We start from the raw sequence: 21312 nt of genomic DNA on the forward strand, positions 1-21312 counted from the left end.
CATTGAACTGAATGGGATTGGAACTAAATATTCCTGCTCTGGTTCATTCATTCATTCATTCAATCATATTTATTGAGCGCCTACAGTGCGCAGAGCACTGTACTAAGCACGCTTAGTACAGAAGCGCTAAGCAAGCGCTGGTTCAGAGAAGGATCCATGATTTCTGTAGGTTTTCCCACAACTATCAATCAATCAGTCAGTCGTATTTATTGAGCACATACTGTGTGCAGAGCACTGTACTAAGCGCTTGGGAAGTACAAGTTGGCAACATATAGACAGTTCCTACCCAACAGTGGGCTCACAGTCTAAAAGCTACCCAATTGCCTATTGCCACAGAATACTGGCAATATGAGAAGCAGCGTGGCTCAGTGGAAAGAGCCCGGGCTCTGGAGTCAGAGGTCATGGGTTCAAATCTCAGCTCCGCCAACTGTCAGCTGGGTGACTTTGGGCAAGTCACTGCTCTGCGCCTCAGTTCCCTCATCTGTAAAATGGGGATGAAGACTGCGAGCCCCCCACCGTGAGACAACCTGATCACCTTGTAACCTCCCCTGCGCTTAGAACAGTGCTCTGCACATAGTAAGCGCTTAATAAAATGCCATTATTATGGGTGGTTAAGATAAACCGTCTCATTCATTCACTGTCGCATTTATTGAGCGCTTACTGTGTGCAGAGCGCTGTACTAAGCGCAAGGGAGAGTATACCAATAGACACATTCCCTGCCCACAACAAGCTTCCAGTCTGGAGGGGGAGATGGAGATTAATATAAATAAATAAATTACAGATAGGTACGTAAGTCCTGCCTCTTGTCTGGAACTCCCTCCCTCCCGCCCTCTTCTTATCCGACATTCGCTCTCCCTATCTTTGGAGAAGGCACATCTCCAAGAGGTCTTCTCCGACTAAGCGCTCCTTTCCTCTTCTCCCGTTCCCTTCCGCACCGCCCTTACACATGGATGTGTAATAACAATAACGATGATGGCATTTATTAAACCTTTACTATGTGCCAAGCACCGTTCTAAGCGCCGGGGAGGTTGCAAGGTGATCAGGTTGTCCCACGGGGGGCTCACAGTCTTCATCCCCATTTTACAGATGAGGGAACTGAGGCCCAGAGAGGTGAAGTGACTTGCTCCTAATTGGCGGAGCCGGGATTTGAACCCATGACCTCTGGCTCCAAAGCCCGGGCTCTTTCCACTGAGCCTCGCTGCTTCTCTTTATTCAGCCCCACAGCACGGCACTGATATACATAGCCACGATTTTTGCATTTATATTAGTGCCTGTGTCCCCCTCTAGACTGTAAAGTCACTGCGAGCAGGGAAAGCGTCTGCCAACTCTGTTTTGCTATACTCTCCCAAGCGCTTAGTACAGTGCTCTGCCCACAGTAAGCACTCGATAAATAAGACCGACTGGTTTCGGAGTTATCGAGAATAATAGCAGCCAAAGCGGGGCCCGCCTTGCGTGGCTCAGTGGAAACAGCCCGGGCTTTAGAGTCAGAGGTCACGGGTTCAAATCCCGCCACCTGTCAGCTGGGTGACTTGGGGCAAGTCACTTGACTTCTCTGGGCCTCAGCTCCCTCATATGGAAAATGGGGATGAAGACCGTGAGCCCCCCGTGGGACAACCTCATCACCTTGTAACCTCCCCGGCGCTTAGAACGGTGCTTTGCGCATAGTAAGCGCTTAACAAATACCATCATCACCATCACAAGCTGGATCCGGCCACGGGGATGGGCTTAAGCAGACCTGAAAGGAAACCATTCCTCCTCCCAGTGTGTCTCTAAAAGCAGGAAATTAGGGACCGTCTCTATATGTTGCCGACTTGTACTTCCCAAGCGCTTAGTACGGTGCTCTGCACACAGTAAGCGCTCAATAAATACGATTGGTTGATTGATTGATTGAAATGTCAGTGTACCCGAGACCAATCCAGTTTTCCGTCTGGGTTCACGTCTAGGTAGGTCTGAGGTACCTAGACTTTTCCTCAAATCATCCCTAAATTGTGGATTCTATAAAACCTTGGGGATTTAGTATCCAACTGTCTCCAACCTGATTAGTTTCGATCTACCCCAGTGCTTAGTACAGTGCCTGGCACACAGTAAGAGCTTAAAAGATACCCCCAAAAAATGCCTTTGATTTTTATTACGCTAAAAAGTTCACTACATTTTTGAATTCATCCTAAAGAGGACCAGGTTGGCCTTGGAGTTTCCATCTTACCTCCATCCCTTCCCCACAGCAGCTGTATATATGTTTGTACATATTTATTACTCTATTTATTTATTTATCTTGTACATATCTATTCTATTTATTTTATTTTGTTAGTATGCTTGGTTTTGTTCTCTGTCTCCCCCTTCTAGACTGTGAGCCCACTGTTGGGTAGGGACTGTCTCTAGATGTTGCCGACTTGTACTTCCCAAGCGCTTAGTACAGTGCTCTGCACACAGTAAGTGCTCAATAAATACGATTGATTGATTGATTGATTGATTTCCAGGTCCAACCAGCGGACCTAAATCCCCCGTGCGGCTCAAAACCACCCTGCTTTGGCCTCGAGTCCCGTGAATCGGAAATCGTCCGATTTCGTTTCAGATTTTCCCCGAAATGTTCGGGTGGACCCTGGAAAAAAAGCAATTCACCTGAACGGCAAGACGATAAAACAAAGATTAAGAGAAGCGACGTGGCCTAGTGGGTAGAGCCCGGACTTGGGAATCAGAAGGATCTGGGTTCTAATCTTTGCTCTGCCACCTGTTTGCTGTGTGACCTTAGGCAAGTCACTTCATTTCTCTACGCCTCAGTTAGCTCATCTGTAATATGGGGGTTAAGACCGCGTCCCCGCCTGTGGAAAAGGACTGTATCCAACCTGATTACCTAATATCGACCCCAGTGCTTAGTACAGTACCTGACCCATAGTAAGAGCTTAACAAATACCCATAAAAAGGCTTTCAATTTTTATTATGCTAAAAAGTTACTTCACCACATTTTTTTTCTACCAAGGTTTTCTACCATTTTCTTTCGATTTGCAGTAAGTAAAATATAATACGTATATATTTATTGTCCATATTTATCAATTAAACAGGTAACAATAAAATCACTGCCCTGGGTTTCACTTTTACATCGTGATTTGAAAAGCATTTCTTTTAAAGTTTCCTTAATCCAAATTGAAGTTTCACGATTTTTTTTTTTTTACAAATCCACATTACAGCTATTCAGTGGATACTGGTTTAAAATGTATTTTAACTAATTTCACAAATAAATACTAAACGTTTTCCAAACACTCCACCCCCTCAGGAGGTTCAAGGGATTTTAAAAAACCAGACACCTCGGCAGTGTGGTTCAGTGGAAAGAGCCAGTGGTCATGGGTTCTAATCCCGCCAACTGTCAGCTGTGTGACTTTGGAAAAGTCATTTAACTTCTCTGGGCCTCAGTGACCTCATCTGTAAAATGGGGATGAAGACTGTGAGCCGCAGGTGGGACAACCTGATCACCTTGTATCCCCCCGCCCAGCGCTTAGAACAGTGCTTCGCACATACTAAGCACTTAAGTGCCATTATTATTATTATTATTAGCATTCTTTACCTGGGATAAATTTTAACCAAGGGGAAGGGGTAATCTGTGGGACATCTGGGGAATTCTGATAACTTTTGCTAGTGAAATTTCAGATCAATGGCATTAGCTAGAATAAACGAGGGACCTTTTTCTGTACCGAACACAGCTTGTGAAACTTCAATTAAAAAAATTCCAACAAACCTAAACCTTTTTCTATATTTAGCATCCTCTGTCCAAAGCCTCAGAGAAATGAAGTGGAGTTACGGTTCAGTTAAAGTACGATTCAGTTACACTTCAGTAGCGTGGCTCAGTGGAAAGAGCCCGGGCTTTGGAGCCGGTGGTCATGGGTTCGAATCCCGGCTCCGCCACCTGTCTGCTGTGTGACCTTGGGCAGGTCACTTAGCTTCTCTGAGCCTCAGTGACCTCAGCTGGAAAATGGGGATGAAGACTGTGAACCCCGCGTGGGCCAACCTGATCACCTTGTAACCTCCCCAGCGCTTAGAACAGTGCTTTGCACATAGTAAGCGCTTAACAAATGCCATCATTATTATTATAAGGGTGTCTCAGATCACAACCACCCACGGAACTCACTCTGCCTTTATTCCATCTTCATCCTGATTTTCCGCGGCTCGAATTTGGCGGTGGATGACAGGTGGATGGGAGAGGGGCGATGTCGGCAGCAGACATCTTTGTGGTTGGTTGAAAAAATGGGAATAATATCAGAGCACATTAAGGGCAGGCAAACAGTACACATGGAAAAGGGGATGCTTCGGGGTCGGGAAGCGGGAGGGAAAAAGCGGCAAAAAGGTCGCTAGGGAAAGGGAAGAGGTAACGGAAAGAGTGAACAGGGAGGGATTTGCAGTGTAATTTTTACTTACTTGTAGTGGTCCGTCACCACGCTGGGGCTTAATTCTAGAACTAGCTACATATAAGTCTATGGAAAAGCGCACCCCTTAATGCAAAATGTTCAAGATGCACCCACATTTCCAAGGAACGCCAGGGTATTCCCGTAGGGCAGACTGAACATTTTACGCCCCTACCAAAAGTAGCAAGCCGAAAACAGCGCGAGAGAAATCCTCCCGTTATCTGATCGCCGGGGGAACTACGGAGGTTTGAGGGTAAATCTAATTTTGCAGCTGGAAATCTGAGAGCGTGGTCTTGTACGTAAGAGTCTTAACAGGTATAGGTGACGACGTCTTCTTCCGTTAGATGCTTCAAAACTATCAATATTTCAGACGCTTTGGGCCGCTGCTCCGGTTTTTGGGAGAGTAGTTTCTGGAGCAGTTTTTTCTGAAATGTTACGAGATTCATTATTATGAAAGACAGAACGCTGAGGGAATGTAAATAACAGTACCTTTAAAAAGATCCACATACCTCTTTTGGATGCCGATCGACGAATTCAACTGGAAATTCGCAGACTCTTATTTTATCCCAGATCTGAAATGAACAAAATGATCTTTCAAAAGCCCGGGCATTTTTGTGCTCAGGGCAGTTATCCAGCTCTTGGATAAATCTTGGCTGCACAGATATTTCGGGAAATATTTTTAGTAATTAGAGAAAGGAGGGGAAAATTTGGTTCGGTAAACGTTCTCTAAAGGAAGGGCAGTTTGTTCTTTAGTAGGAATGGCCTCTAACAAAGAAGATCTATGGCAGACATGTTAAAACACTGTGCCTACTGTTTGGTCAGGGGTGTCCTGTATAGGAAGTATTTGTACATATTTGTACATATTTATTACTCTATTTATTTATTTATTTTACTAGTACATATCTATTCTATTTATTTTATTTTGTTAGTATGTTTGGTTTTTGTTCTCTGTCTCCCCCTTTTAGACTGTGAGCCCACTGTTGGGTAGGGACTGTCTCTATATGTTGCCAACTTGGACTTCCCAAGCGCTTAGTACAGTGCTCTGCACACAGTAAACGCTCAATAAATACGATTGATTGATTGATTGACATCTGACTCGGTAGCGGAGGACTGAGAGAAGAATTTATTGAGCATTTATTGAGCGCTTACCGTGTGCAGAGCACTGTACCAAGTGCTTGGGAGAGTTCAATACAACAATAAACACACGCATTCCCTGCCCAAAATGAGCTTTTTTAAACGGTATTTGTTAAGTGTTTACTTTGTGCCAGGCACTGTAATAATAATAATAATAATAATGGTATTTGCTAAGCACTTACTATGTGCCAAGCACTGTTCTAAGCGCTGGGGAGGATACAAGGTGAGCAGGTTGTCCCACGCGGGGCTCACAGTCTTCATCCCCATTTTCCAGATGAGGGAACTGAGGCACAGAGAAGGGAAGTGACTTGCCCAAAGTCACCCAGCTGACAAGTGGCAGAGCCGGGATTAGAACCCACAACCTCTGACTCCCAAGCCCAGGCTCTTTCCACTGAGCCACGCTACTTCTCAGCAGCTTTGCACTTCCCAAGCGCTTAGTCCAGTGCTCTGCACACAGTAAGCGCTCAATAAATACGATTGATTGATCCTCAGCCACGCTGCTGTACTAAGCGCTGGGGTGGATACAAATTGGGTTGGACACAGTCCCTGTCCCCCGTGGGGCTCACAGTCTCAATCCCCATTTTCCAGATGAGGTCACTGAGGCCCAGAGAGGGGAAGTGACTTGCCCAAGATCACAAAGCAGGCAAGCAGCGGAGCCAGGATTCGAACCCATGACCTTCCGACCCCCAGGCCTGTGCTCTGCCGGCAAACTGACTCCTCGCGCGGGCGGCCGACGCACACCCCTCTGCCATACCTCCTTCCCCTCCCCACAGCACCTGTATATATGTTTGTACGTATTTATTACTCTATTTTACTTGTACATATTTATTCTATTTATTTTATTTTGTTAATATGTTTTGTTTTGTTCTCTGTCTCCCCCTTCTAGACCGTGAGCCCGCTGTTGGGTAGGGACTGTCTCTATACGTTGCCAACTTGGACTTCCCAAGCGCTTAGTACAGTGCTCTGCACATAGTAAGCGCTCAATAAATACGATTGAATGAATCCATCATTTAATAATGACAGTCTCTGTGAAGCGCTTTCTATGCGCCAAGCACTGTACTGAGCACCGGGGTGGATCCAAGCTAGTCAGGTTGGACGCGGTCCCTCTCCCACATGCGGTTCTCAGTCTTCATTCCCATTTACTATTCCATTTATTTTGTTAATGATATGCACTTCCCCTCCCCACAGCACCTGTATATATGTTTGTAGGAATTTATTACTCTATTTTATTTGTACATATTTATTCCATTTATTTTATTTTCTTAATATGCTTTGTTTTGTCCTTCTCCCTTCCCCACAGCACCTGTATATATGTTTGTACATATTTATTACTCTATTTATTTATTTTAATTGTACATATCTATTCTATTTATTTTATTTGTTAGTATGTTTGGTTTTGTTCTCTGTCTCCCCCTTTTAGACTGTGAGCCCGCTGTTGGGTAGGGACTGTCTCTATATGTTGCCAACTTGGACTTCCCAAGCGCTTAGTACAGTGCTCTGCACACAGTAAGCGCTCAATAAATACGATTGATTGATTGATTGATTTGTTCTCCGTCTCCCCCTTCTAGACTGTGAGCCCGCTGTTGGGTAGGGACCGTCTCTCTATGTTGCCAACTTGTACTTCCCAAGCGCTTAGTACAGCGCTCAGCACACAGTAAGCGCTCAATAAATACGACTGAATGAATGAATGAATATAGCTTTAATTCTATTTGTTCTGACGATTTTGACACCTGTCTCCCTGTTTGGTTTTGTCGTCTGTCTCCCCCTTCTAGACCGTGAGCCCGCTGTGGGCAGGGATTGTCCCTCTTTTTCACCGAATTGTACTTTCCAAGCGCTTAGTCCAGTGCTCTGCACCCAGTAAGCGCTCGATAAATACGACTGAATGAATGAGTATTAATGATGTGCATACATCTATAATTCTATTGATCTATTTTGCTGCTGTTGATGCCTGTCTATACTTGTTTCGTTTCGTTGTCTGTCTCCCCCTTCTAGACCGTGAACCCATTGTGGGGTGGGGACCGTCCCTAGATGTTGCCGACCTGTAGTTCCCAAGCGCTTAGCGCAGTGCTCTGCGCACAGTAAGCGCTCAATCAATACGATTGAACGAATGCATTTTACAGATGAGGGAACTGAGGGCCCAGAGGAGTGAAGTGATTTGCCCAGGATCCCAAGTGGCAGAGCCGGGACTAGATCCCAGATCCTCCTGACTCCGAGGCCCCTGCTCCATCCACTCGGCCACGCTGCTCATTTGATTCCCGGGGCCACCCTCTGGCTTTCCTGGATCGGCCCACCTGCCTGGACAGTGGAAGCAGCTTAGTACAGTGGCTGGCACAAAGTAAGTGTTTAACGAATGCCTAAAACAAAACGGTTTCCATCATCGGGAGGGGAATTTCCTTGAGAAGAGGTTCTAACATGTGGCTCGTCGACAGAAAGGGGGAACTCACTCACACTTGAAGGATTCTTTGGTGATCTGCCAACTAAGGGGAACGGGGGCTCCAACCAGTGGGGAAAAGTTTTGTTCGATTAATAATAATAATAATTATAATAATAATGGCATTTATTAAGCGCTTACTATGTGCCACGCACTGTTCTAAGCGCTGGGGAGGTGGCAAGGTGATCAGGTTGTCCCACAGGGGGGCTCGCAATCTTCACTCCCACTCTACAGATGAGGGAACTGAGGCCCAGAGAAGGGAAGTGACTTGCCCAAAGTCACCCAGCTGACAGCGTGGCTCAGTGGAAAGAGCCCGGGCTTTGGAGTCAGAGGTCATGGGTTCGAATCCCGGCTCCGCCACTTGTCAGCTGGGTGACTTTGGGCAAGTCACTTCACTTCTCTGGCCCTCAGTGACCTCATCTGGAAAATGGGGATTAACGCGAGCCCCCCCGTGGGACAACCTGATCACCTTGGTGACTTTGGGCAAGTCACTTCACTTCTCTGGGCCTCAGTGACCTCATCTGGAAAATGGGGATTAACGCGAGCCCCCGGTGGGACAACCTGATCACCTTGTTACCTCCCCAGCGCTTAGAACAGTGCTTTGCACATAGTAAGTGCTTAATAAATGCCATTATTATTATTATTATTATTAAGTGGCAGAGGCGGGATTTGAACCCATGACCTCTGACTCGAAAGCCCGGGCTCTTTCCACTGAGCCACGCTGCTTCTCTATTCGATCGTTTTTAAAGTCCCAGAGTCCGGTCCGCTTCCGGGCATAGGCCCGTCCTCTAGTCGGCAGGACGAAAAAGAAAAAAGTGAAAATGGCCCAGGATACGGAGGCCAGAGACCTGAGTCTTAGCCACATCATCATCATCATCATCAATCGTATTTATTGAGCGCTATGTGCAGAGCACTGTACTAAGTGCTCGGGAAGTACAAATTGGCAACATATAGAGACAGTCCCTACCCAACAGTGGGCTCACAGTCTAAAAGGCCACTCCACCATTTGCCTGTTGGGTGACCTTGGGATCGATCACCAATCTCTTTGTACCTCAGGATTCCCATCAGGAAAATGGGAGATTAAAACGCATTTTCCGTCATTTTTTTTCCAAGATCACTTACCCTGTAAACTTCCGAAGCAGTGGGACAGATGTGCAGAAGTTCGAAAAGAATTAATCCCAGTGCAAAGATATCCACTTCAGTTCCGTATTTAGTTGAAAGACGCTACGTGAACAAACACAAAATGGTTATTCAAAACTGCTCCAGGCCTTTGGGGACTTCAAAATTATTCCTTGGGAAGGATTTCCTTAAGTAATTTACAACAGAGAAGAGTTATGCCATCTTACCTCCTTCCCTTCCCCACAGCACCTGTATATATGTATATATGTTTGTACATATTTATTACTCTATTTATTTATTTATTTTACTTGTACATATCTATTCTATTTATTTTATTTTGTTAGTATGTTTTTTTTGTTTTTGTTTTTGTTTTTTTCTCTGTCTCCCCCTTTTAGACTGTGAGCCCACTGTTGGGTAGGGACTGTCTCTATATGTTGCCAATTTGTACTTCCCAAGCGCTTAGTACAGTGCTCTGCACATAGTAAGTGCTCAATAAATTTGATTGATTGATTGACTATGCCCTGGTTATTGTTGTGTAACGCCATACAATTCTGGCAGAGAAAACTAGATGACGTAATGTGAGGAGCCTGAACTCAGAATGGCAAGGCGGTTTGGATTTCTAAAGTTTTATCATCATTAATGTTATTCAGATGAGGTGGAACGCCCGACATGAATTCCTTCTTGCCATACATCTTACAAAGAAGTGGACGGAAACCATAACGACGATAAGGGAAGAACTGTTAGGAAGATTATGGATCATGGCAGAAGGTAGGACGAGCTGGAGAAAATATATCCATAGAGTCGCTTGGAATCGGAAACGACTTGACAGCATTTGATAATAATATAAGACTATGAATAATTCTTTTGAATAACTAAAAGGTTGGGGTTTTTTTTTAAGAACTTGGCAGGGTCACTGAATATATAAGGAATATATTTATGACAATTCAGAGAGCACCAGAGAGAAAAGATGGATTTTGTAATAGGAGTCTGGCCAACAGGACACTAGACCGTAAGCTCCTTGTGGGGACGGAATGTGTGTACCACACATACGTGTACCAATGTATATATGTTGCCAACTTGTACTTCCCAAGCGCTTAGTACAGTGCTCTGCACACGGTAAGCGCTCAATAAATACGATTGATTGATTGATTGACTGTACCAACGCTGAATGGATAGAGCCTGAGAGTCAGAAGGACTTGGGTTCTAATCCCAGCTCCACCATGTGTCTGCTGCGTGACCTTGAGCAGGTCACTTCACTTCTTTGTGCCTCAGTTACCCCATCTATAAAACGGGAATTGAGACTGGGAGCCCCACGTGGGACACAGACTGTGTCCAACCTGGTTCCGTTGTACAGACCCCAGTGCTTAGAGCAGTACCCGGCACACGTACACGCTTAACAAATACCATTAAAAAACACCACCACTCTGTTGTGCTGTAACTCTTGCAAGGGTTTAGTTTGGGACCCTGCACACAGTAAGCACTCGATAAATACCACTGACCGACCGACTCACTCTTCTGCAAGAGATTCATCAACAGTGTCTGTAAGGCCCCTTCAAAGGCGCGGTTGTGATGATGATGAGATGATTAGAGCATTTGTTAAGCATTTACTATGTGCCAAGCACTAAGCAGTGGGGAAGAGACAAGCTAATCAGGGGATGCAGTCCCTGTCCCCCGTGGGGCTCACAGTCTTAATCCCCATTTTACAGATGAGGGAACTGAGGCCCAGAGAAGTGAAGTCTCGTCTGTCTTGCCGCCGACCTCTCGCCCACATCCTACCTCTGGCCTCAAGCGCCCTCCCTCCTCGTATCATTATCATCATCATCATCAATCGTATCAGCGTGGCTCAGTGGAAAGAGCCCGGGCTTGGGAGCCAGTGGTCATGGGTTCTAATCCCAGCTCCGCCACATCCGCTGTGTGACCTCGGGCAAGCCGCTTCACTTCTCTGAGCCTCAGTTACCTCGTCTGTAAAATGGGGAGTAAGACTGTGAGCCCCACGTGGGACAACCTGATCACCTTGTATCCCCCCCACCGCTTAGAACTGTGCTTGGCACATAGTAAGCGTTTAACAAACGCCATCATCATCGTTATTATTATTATAATATCGGACAGATAATTGCTCTCCCCCATTTCAAAGCCTTATTGAAGGCTCACCCTGTAACCTCCCCAGCACTTAGAACAGTGCTTTGCACATAGTAAGCGCTTAATAAATGCCATTATTATTATTATTATCTCCCCAGCACTTAGAACAGTGCTTTGCACATAGTAAGCGCTTAATAAATGCCATTATTATTATTATTATCTCCTCCAAGGTGCCTTCCCTAAGCCCTCCTCTCCTCCTTTCCCATTCTCTTACTTGCTCATTCATTCATCCTCCCTCCCATCCTCACAGCACATATGTATATATCTGTAACTGATTTATTTATCTATTTATATTCATGTCTGCCTCCCCCTTTAGACTGTGAGCTTGCTGGGGGCAGGAATGTACCACACCACCGCCTCTTCCCTCGTCTTGCCCCCCCAGACCACTGCTTCGCTCAACTGTCCGAAGTCGGTCCGGTCTATTCAGCTCGTTGTGGGCAGGGAATGAGCTGGTTTACTATTATATTGCACTCACCTAAGCGCTTAGTTCAGTGCTCTGCACACAGTTAGCGCTCAATAAATACGATTGAATGAATGAGTTCAGCAATCTCATCTGATTAAAGAGCCCTTACCTGTTCCGGACTCATGTACCTCTCTGTTCCCCTGCCGACAGTCTTCTCTTTGGCTATCAGGGAAGTCGCAAGGCCGAAATCACCAATTTTAATATTGTTTTCATCCACTACAAATATGTTCTCTGGCTAAAATGAAAAAAAAATGGTATTCTCTTTAACACGTTCCATCGAGCAATCTATGAAATTTATTCATTCGTTCGTTCTTTGAGCACTTGGCATGTGCAGAGCACTGTACTAAGCACTTGGGAGGCTACGATATAACAAACCAGGTAGACAAGTTCCCTGCCTACAATGAGCTTACGGTCTAGAGTGGGAGACAGACATTAAAATATTATGGATATTTTATGCATATAATTTATGCAATATTTTATGCATATATTTTATGCAAATATTATGGATATTTTATGCATATAAAAATTATGGATATGTACTCCAGTGCCACGGGGCTGAGGGAGGGGTGAACCTAGGGTGGAAATCCAAGTACACGGAGGAGGAAGTAGGGGAAATGAGGGTTTAGTCAGGGAAGACCTTCTGGAGATGGAGTTTTAATCAGGCCCTGAAGGAGGAGAGAGTGATAGTTTGTCAGATCTGAAGGGAAACGGAGTTCCAGGCCATAGGCAGGATAATAATAATAATAATAATGACATTTATTAAGCACTTACTATGTGCAAAGCACAGTTCTAAGCGCTGGAGAGGTTACAAGGTGATCAGGTGGTCCCACAGTCTTCATCCACATTTTACAGATGAGGGAACTGAGGCCCAGAGAAGTGAAGTGAACTGCCCAAACTCACACAGCTGACAATTGTCAGAGCTGGGATTTGAACCCACGACCTCTGACTCCAAAGCCCGGGCTCTTTCCACTGAGCCCCTCCGCTCCTCTACGCAGGATGTGGGCGAGAGGGCAGCGAGATGGGTGAGATTGAGGCACAGTGAGGAGGTTGATTTTAGAGGAGCAGGAAACCAGCGAGATAAGATAGGAAGGGGCAAATGATGGAGTGCTTTATGGCCAAATGTTTGTTTGATGCGGAGGTGAAAATGGACAAGCGTTGGCATTCCTTGAGGGGTGGGGGAAAACGTGGCCTGAATTCTTTTTAGAAAAATGATCTGAGCATTGGAATAGGGAGAGGGAGGTCAGCAAGGAGGTTGGTGCAGGAGTCAAGGTGGACTAGGATTAGGGTTTGGATCAGGGAGCAGTTTAGCTGGAGAGGATTTTAGCGATGTCGCGAAGGTTACACCCGACAGGATTTGGTGACGGACTGAATACGCGGGTTAAATGCCGTGCTTATGATTTCTCTATTTATATTCATGTCCGCCTCCCCCTTTAGACTGTGAGCTTGCTGGGGGCAGGAATGTACCACACCATCGCCTCTTCACTGGTCTTGCCCCCCCAGACCACTGCTTCACTCAACCGTCTGAAGTCGGTCCGGTCTATTCAGCTCGTTGTGGGCGGGGAATGAGTTGCTGCCGTCCAAAGCGATGGGAAAGTATACCCTTCCCCACAGCACCTGTATATATGTATATATGTTTGTACATATTTATTACTCTATTTATTTATTTTACTTATACATTCTATTCTATTTATTTTATTTTGTTAGTATGTTTGGTTTTGTTCTCTGTCTCCCCCTTTTAGACTGTGAGCCCACTGTCGGGTAGGGACCGTCTCTGTATGTTGCCAATTTGTACTTCCCAAGCGCTTAGTACAGTGCTCTGCACATAGTAAGCGCTCAATAAATACGATTGATGATGATGATGACAGGACTTGAGTGGGAAGGTGAGGAAATCAGATGAGGAAACCAGTTTTGTGTGAGCCAAGTGTGAGGTTTCAGTGGGACATCCAGCTGGAAAGAGCACGGGTTTGGGAGTCGGAGGTCATGGGTTCTAATCCCGGCTCCGCCACTTGTCAGCTGGGTGACTTTGGGCAAGTCACTTCACTTCTCTGGGCCTCAGTTCCCTCATCTGTAAAATGGGGATGAAGACTGTGAGCCCCACATGGGACAACCTGATTCCTTGTATCCTCCCCAGCGCTTAGAACAGTGCTTTGTGCATAGTAAGCGCTTAACAAATGCCATCATTATTATTATCATGTCCTGAAGAAAGAAGAAAATGCGAGAATGCAGAGAAGGAGAGAGATCAGGGCTGGAGGTGTAGATCTGGGAATCATCCACACAGAGATGGCATTTGAAGCCACGGGAGAGAATGAGTTTTCCAAGGGAGTGGGTGTAGATGGAAAATAGAAGAGGACCCACAATTGAGCCTTGAAGGACTCCCACAGCTGCGGGGGAGAGAGGGAGGATGAAGAGGAGTCCATGAAAGAGCCGGAGAAGGAGCAATCGGAGAGACAGAAGAACCAAAAGGGGTGAACCCAAGGTTAGGTAATATTTCCCAGAGAAGGGAATGGTCCACAGTTTCCAAGGCAGCTGAGAGGTCACGCAGGATTAGGATGGAGTAAAGGAGGGAGTTAAATGTTTGAAACAACTGACGAAGGGTATGGGTATAGGAGTCAATAAATCCAGTAAAAAAATTCTCATTTTCTGGAACCCTAGGGAAACATCCATGTTGGTTTTTTGGATTTTTTTTTTATTATCCTGAAAGATCTTAATACTGAATCCCCAATTCAAAAGACTAGAATCAATCCAATAACAACAAAGTTTAACACGGAACAAAATGCCAGAGCCCACAAAATAATGATAATAATAACAGTAATAATAATAATAATGATGGTATTTGTTAAGCGCTTACTGTGTGCCAGGCACTGTACTAAGCGCTGGGGTGGATGCAAGCAAATCGGGTTGGACACAGTCCCTGTCCCACGTGGGAGCTTGCAGTCTCAATCCCCATTTTCCAGATGAGGGAACTGAGGCCCAGAGAAGTGAAGTGAGTTGCCCAAGGTCACACAGCAGACAAGTGGCAGACCCGGGACTAGAACCCATGACCTTCTGAATCCCAGGCCTGTGCTCTATCCACTTTGCCAGGCTTATAACAGTTCTGTTATGACTGTTGGTTATAATAATAATAATAATAATGACATTTATTAAGCGCTTACTATGTGCCAAGCACTGTTCTAAGCGCTGGGGAGGTTACAAGGTGATCAGGTTGTCCCACGGGGGGCTCACAGTCTTCATCCCCATTTTACAGATGAGGTAACTGAGGCCCAGAGAAGTGAAGTGACTTGCCCAAAGTCACCCAGCTGACAACTGGCGGAGTCGGGATTTGAACCCATGACCTCATTCCCCTCTCCATCCCCCCATCTTAGCTCCTTCCCTTCCCCACTGCACCTGTATATATGTATATATGTTTGTACATATTTGTTACTCTATTTATTTATTTATTTATTTTATTTTGTTAGTATGTTTGGTTTTGAGAAGCAGCATGGCTCAGTGGAAAGAGCTTGGGCTTTGGAGTCAGAGGTCATGGGTTCAAATCCCGGCTCTGCCAATTGTCAGCTGTGTGACTTTGGACAAGTCACTTAACTTCTCTAGGTCTCAGTTACCTCATCTTTAAAATGGGGATTAAGACTGTGAGCCCCCCGTGGGACAACCTGATCACCTTGTAACCTCTCCAGCGCTTAGAACAGTGCTTTGCACATAGTAAGCGCTTAATAAATACCATCATTATTATTATTATTATTATTTTGTTCTCTGTCTCCCCCTTTTAGACTGTGAGCCCACTGTTGGGTAGGACTGTCGCTATATGTTGCCAACTTGTACTTCCCAAGCGCTTAGTACAGTGCTCTGCACACAGTAAGCGCTCAATAAATACGATTGATGATGATGATGACCTCTGACTCCAAAGCCCGGGCTCTTTCCACTGAGCCATGCTGCTTCTCTAACAAGTAAGGTTAAGCGCTTAGTACAGTGCTCTGCACATAGTAAGCGCTCAATAAATACGATTGATTGATTGATTGATTGAATTTGCAGTGGTCAGAGTTGGGGTGGTGCCTGGATTTCGGCCCACAGGGCTTCGGGGCAAGAGCAGAAATAGAGGTATGTATCCCCAAAGGAGACAGATATAGAGATAGAGAAGCAGCAGTGACTTTGGGCAAGTCACTTCACTTCTCCGTGCCTCAGTAACCTCATCTGTAAAATGGGGATGAAGAACGTGGGCCCCACGTGGGACAACCTGATCATCTTGTATTTCCCTCCGACGCTTAGAACAGTGCTTTTGCACACAGTAAGAACTTAAACAAATACCATCACTGAGAAGCCGCCTGGCTTAGTGGAAAGAGCCCGGGCTTGGGAGTCAGAGGTCATGGGTTCTAATCCCGGCTCCGCCACTTGTCAGCTGTGTGGCTTTGGGCACGTCACTTGCCTTCTCTGTGCCTCAGTTACCTCATCTGGAAAATGGGGATTGAGACTGGGAGCCCCACGTGGGACAACCTGATTACGTTCTATCTACCCTAGCATTTAGAACAGTACTTGGCACATAGTAAGTGCTTAACAAATACCAACATTATTATTATTATTATAAGGTCCTTGAAGGCAAAGACTGTCTATCTTGCAACAGTTGGACACCCCCAAGCACTTAGTACAGTGCTCTGTCCACAGTAGGTGTCCATAAACAACGAGAAGCAGCGTGGCTCAGTCATATCCCTTTCATACTGTGAGCACACTGTTGGGTAGGGACTGTCTCTTATGTGTTGCCAATTTGTATTTCCCAAGCGCTTAGTACAGTGCTCTGCACATAGTAAGCGCTCAATAAATACGATTGATGATGATGATGATGGAAAGAGCCCGGGCTTGGGAGTCAGAGGTCGTCTGTAAAATGGGGATGAAGACTGTGAGCCCCCCGTGGGACAACCTGATCACCCTGTATATCCCCCCAGCGCTTAGAACAGTGCTTTGCACACAGTAAGCGCTTAACAAATACCATCATTGAGAAGCAGCGTGGCTCAGTGGAAAGAGCCCGGGCGTGGGAGTCAGAGGTCATGGGTTCTAATCCCGGCTCCGCCACTTGTCAGCTGTGTGACTCTGGGCAAGTCACTTCACTTCTCTGGGCCTCCGTTACCTCATCTGTAAAATGAGGATGAAGACTGTGAGCCCAAGTGGGATAACCTGATTACCTCGTATCTACCCCAGCGCTTAGAACAGTGCTTGGCACATAGTAAGCACTCAACAAATACCGTCGCTATTGTAACACCAATGAACTGATTGACTGAGCAGACTGCCACTGGAAGAGGAGAACTAAGAAGCAGTAAGTGCAATCAATCAATCAATCGTATTTATTGAGCGCTTACTGTGTGCAGAGCACTGTACTAAGTGCTTGGGAAGTACAAGTTGGCAACTTAGAGAGACAGTCCCTACCCAACAGTGGGCTCACAGTCTAAAAGGGGGAGACAGAGAACAAAACCAAACATACTAACAAAATAAAATAAATAGAATAGATATGTACCGGTAAAATAGAGTAATAAATATGCACAAACATATATACATATATACAGGTGCTGTGGGGAAGGGAAGGAGGTAAGATAAGCCTGGCAATAGGGGAGAATGGGGAGAGGAGGGAACAGAGAGTGATTGTGTCCTCTTTGGCAGCTTCTAAATGGGAGTAGCATGGACTAGCCAGTGGAAATGGCACTGCCTTCCGTGTGACCCTGGGCAAGTCACTTAACTTCTTTGTGCCTCAGTTTCCACATCTCTAAAATGGGAATCCACTGCCTGTCCTCCATCATACTTGGACCGCGAGCCTCATATGGGACGGGGACTGTGCCTGATCTGATTAACCTGTCTCTTCCCCGGAGCTTAGAACAGTGCTGGACACACAGCGGGTGCTTAGCAAAAGTCATAAAAATAACATGTGGGAAGAAAGCTGATGGGGCAACGGGATCAAGAAGAATGGATTTCCGAGACCAAGAGTATCTTTCTCTACTTCCAAAAGTAATCACACATTTCATTTTCTGAATACCTTCAGGTCCCTGTGAATCAATGTTTGGGAATGAATATATTCCACCCCTGACGTTATTTGTTGAAAAATGTTCAGAGACAAAGTCTTGTCCATTTCCTTGTTTCTTCTCCGATCAATCCAGTTATTTAGTGTCCCTTTTTCACACAGCTGCATTACGATGTAAAGGCACCTCATTGAGCTGAAGGTAAAATCAGAATACATTTTTTTAAAATGAAGACATTTTTTCCATTTTTCCGGGCCCCGTTTCCCAGGCCTCTAGTAGCATATACAAAAACATTATGGTAATAATTCAATCAGTGGGGCAAAATCCACAAATCCTCCGTAACACTTAGGAGGGAGCCAGGTTGTTTTACTAGGCAAGGGATGGAAAGCAAATATCGATCTCACCTCGGATTCTGAATATCAAAGACGAACACCGTCGGGACTGGGAAGGAACACCAAAGTTAATTCTGTGAGCCAAAACCGTAAGCTCGTTGTAGACAGGGGATGTGCCTACCAACACTGTTACACCGCTATCTCCCAAGCGCTAAGTACAGTGCCCTGCATCCGATAAGTGCTCAGTAAATACGACTGAGTGATTGATTCCTCAATCTAGGTGGGCTCTGCACGAGTTCTAAGTAAGGTCAATGTGGGGGATGCTGAAGGATGCAACCCTACGTCACTACCACCGGCCACCGGATCCCTTTCGATAGCAGGCACTTGCACGTGGGGCCGAAAGCAAGCTTATTTCTGTGCACTTCTCCGCTACCCTCTCGGGACCGCCTCAGGAGAGTTTCCTCTTCCAGTCTTGGCTAAGGGCGAGCGAGTCAAGCAGAAGCCTACCTATTCCATTCCGAGCTTGGGCGGTGGGAAGCCACAAGGCCCCCCTCTTCTCCAACCAGCCATGAAACCTCATCCTATTTAATCCCGCCCGCGACGGAGCCTCAGAGCGATTCCACGTGCAGAGGCCCGCTCGATGAATGGGCCCCCGGCCGGCTTCTCAGCTCTGGATTTCCTCGAGGGCTTGGTCCGCTAATCGCTGCGGGCACGAAGGGTACATAGTAGCCTCGGGACAGCGCTCTGCACATAGGGAACACTCCATCGACTGAGCCCCCTCATTCTTCTCCCCCTCTTTCAATCAATCAATCAATCGTATTTATTGAGCGCTTACTATGTGCAGAGCACTGTACTAAGCGCTTGGGAAGTACAAATTGGACTTGTACTTTCCCCTCCCCATCCCCCCCCACCTTACCTCCTTCCCCTCCCCACAGCACCTGTATCTATGTTTGGACATGTTTATTACTCTATTTTATTTGTACATATTTATTCTATTTATTTTATTTTGTTAATATGCTTTGTTCTCTGTCTCTCCCTTCTAGACGGTGAGCCCACTGTTGGGTAGGGACTGTCTCTGTATGGTGCCAACTTGTACTTCCCAAGCGCTTGGTACAGTGCTCCGCACACAGTAAGTGCTCAATAGATACGATTGAATGAATGAATGAATGAATGAATGAGTGGCAGGCAAGCTGCTCCAAGTCAAAATTCACCTGCGCTGCCCAGCAGCGGCACGGGAAAGAGGTGAGGGCGGAGACTCCAGTTTACTGCGCGGAACGAGGCGACGGTCAACCTCTTCCATATTTATAGCAAGAAAACTCTAGGGATGAGCTACCGGAGCGACTGCAGATGGAGGTGGGGCGTTGTGAGAGAGATGCATCCGTGGCATCGCTATGGGCCGGAGACGACTCACCGGCATAAGACAAGACACTTCCCCGCCATTAGTGGTCCCAGGACTGCAGCTTGTGAGGCGGCCCCATCTCTGCCGCTTTCATCATCATCATCATCAATCATATTTAGTGAGCGCTTTACTGTGTGCAGAGCACTGTACTAAGCGCTTGGGAAGTACAACTTGGCAACATATAGAGACAGTCCCTACCCAGTAGTGGGCTCACAGTCTAAAAGGGGGAGACAGAGAACAAAACCAAACATACTAAACAAAACCAAACATACTAACATGCTTTCAGGCACCTCAGCTGGTTAATCGTATTTAATGAACACTTACTGTGTGCACAGCACTGTACTGAGCGCTTGGGCGAGTACGATATGACAATGTATCAGGCACATCCCCCACTCACCGTCTCTCTTCCCCTCAAGGCTCCCTAACAAGGGCCAACAGAAACGGTGGCACTCCCCACACGAGGGAAATCCCCCCCTTCTCGAACTGCCAGGTTAGAGGGGTGTCATCCAGTATTTGGGCAAGTCCATCCCTGGCATCAACGCCACCCTCCCTGAGCAGCGATGGAGGAGGAACCCCTCCGGTTTTAACTGGTCTAGACTGGGAAGCCGTACAGAGAATATGGCGCTGTGGGGTTTAGGCTGTCGCGTGACCATCTCCAAATAGTCCCCGGGGGGTCTCCCAGGCCACCGTGGAAATCCAGGGTGACACTCTCCCTCAAATACCTCCAAAACCAGGGTGAGACGAACCTCTGGTCTGGCCATGGGGTCGAGTGAGGGTGAGAAAAATCATGTCTGCCCCGGCCCGGAATGCCCTCCCTCTACCCACCCGCCAAGCTAGCTCTCTTCCTCCCTTCAAAGTCCTACTGAGAGCTCACCTCCTCCAGGAGGCCTTCCCAGACTGAGCTCCCTCCTTCCTCTCCCCCGCCCTACCTCCTTCCCCTTCCCACAGAACCTGTAAATATGTTTGTACAGACTGATTACTCAATTTATTTTACTTGTACATATTTACTATTCTATTTATTTTGTTAATGATGTGCATCTAGCTTTATCTCTATTTATTCTGACGACTTGACACCTGTCCACATGTTTTGTTGTCTGCCTCCCCCTTCTAGACCGTGATCCCGTTGTTGGGTAGGGACCGTTCCTAGATGTTGCCAACCTGTACTTCCCAAGCGCTTAGTACAGTTCTCTGCGCACAGTAAGCGCTCAATAAATACGATTGAATGAGTGAATGAAAAGGACCACGAGCATCCCAGGGTAGAAGCTGTCAATCACAGGATTCCTGTCCCAAATGGCAGGTGTCTCTGAGGATGTACTTCACAGCCAAAACTTTCCTGTAAAACCCTGTCGACATTCTATAGGTAGTTCGAGATCAAAGATTTCTACAACTAGAAACAGCCTCGATTGGAAAACCTGCACATGGGAGTCAGTGGTGACAAGGGACAAAGTGATTCCCCTTAATCTGCCATTTGATTCTTGAAAACCAAATTCAATAAAATGACTTTATATTAGGTACTTTGGGAGCCCATATATTTTACCATTATCCCTAGGAGCTCAACTACTCCACCTCTAACTTATAAAGTAGTAATAATAGCAGTAGTAATAATAATAGTATTTATTACTATGTGCAGAGCACCGAACTAAGAGCTGGGAGAGAATATATAGGAGGGAATTAGACAGGGTCCTTATCCCTTGGATGGCTCACAATCAGAGAGTTTAAGTGGGGAGACAGGACTGACATCATGAGTAAGGAAACAGTAATAATAAGAATAATAATAAGAATAATAATGGCATTTATTAAGCGCTTACTATATGCAAAGCACTGTTCTAAGAGCTGGGGAAGTAACAAGGTGATCAGGTTGTCCCACATGGGGCTCACAGTCTTAATCCCCATTTTACAGATGAGGTA

The 21312-nt window shown here is 46.1% G+C and overlaps 1 protein-coding gene across 2 annotated transcripts in view; it reads right to left on the minus strand.

The window, feature by feature from the left end:
- Positions 1 to 4021: 4021 nt before the first annotated feature.
- Positions 4022 to 21312, minus strand: part of EIF2AK2 (eukaryotic translation initiation factor 2 alpha kinase 2) — a 58691-nt gene continuing 41400 nt past the window's right edge. For both annotated transcript variants that reach the window (XM_038772607.1, XM_038772606.1), the window contains 5 exons: positions 17691 to 17868; positions 11790 to 11915; positions 9082 to 9183; positions 4904 to 4966; positions 4022 to 4819 (listed from right to left, as the gene is read on the minus strand). In XM_038772607.1, the coding sequence (XP_038628535.1) occupies positions 4703 to 4819; positions 4904 to 4966; positions 9082 to 9183; positions 11790 to 11915; positions 17691 to 17868 (586 nt within the window). In that variant the 3' untranslated portion in view covers positions 4022 to 4702. The remainder of the gene's footprint in view (positions 4820 to 4903; positions 4967 to 9081; positions 9184 to 11789; positions 11916 to 17690; positions 17869 to 21312) is intronic.

Source organism: Tachyglossus aculeatus, chromosome X1 (genome assembly GCF_015852505.1).
Source record: "Tachyglossus aculeatus isolate mTacAcu1 chromosome X1, mTacAcu1.pri, whole genome shotgun sequence".
Classification (NCBI taxonomy): domain Eukaryota; kingdom Metazoa; phylum Chordata; class Mammalia; order Monotremata; family Tachyglossidae; genus Tachyglossus; species Tachyglossus aculeatus.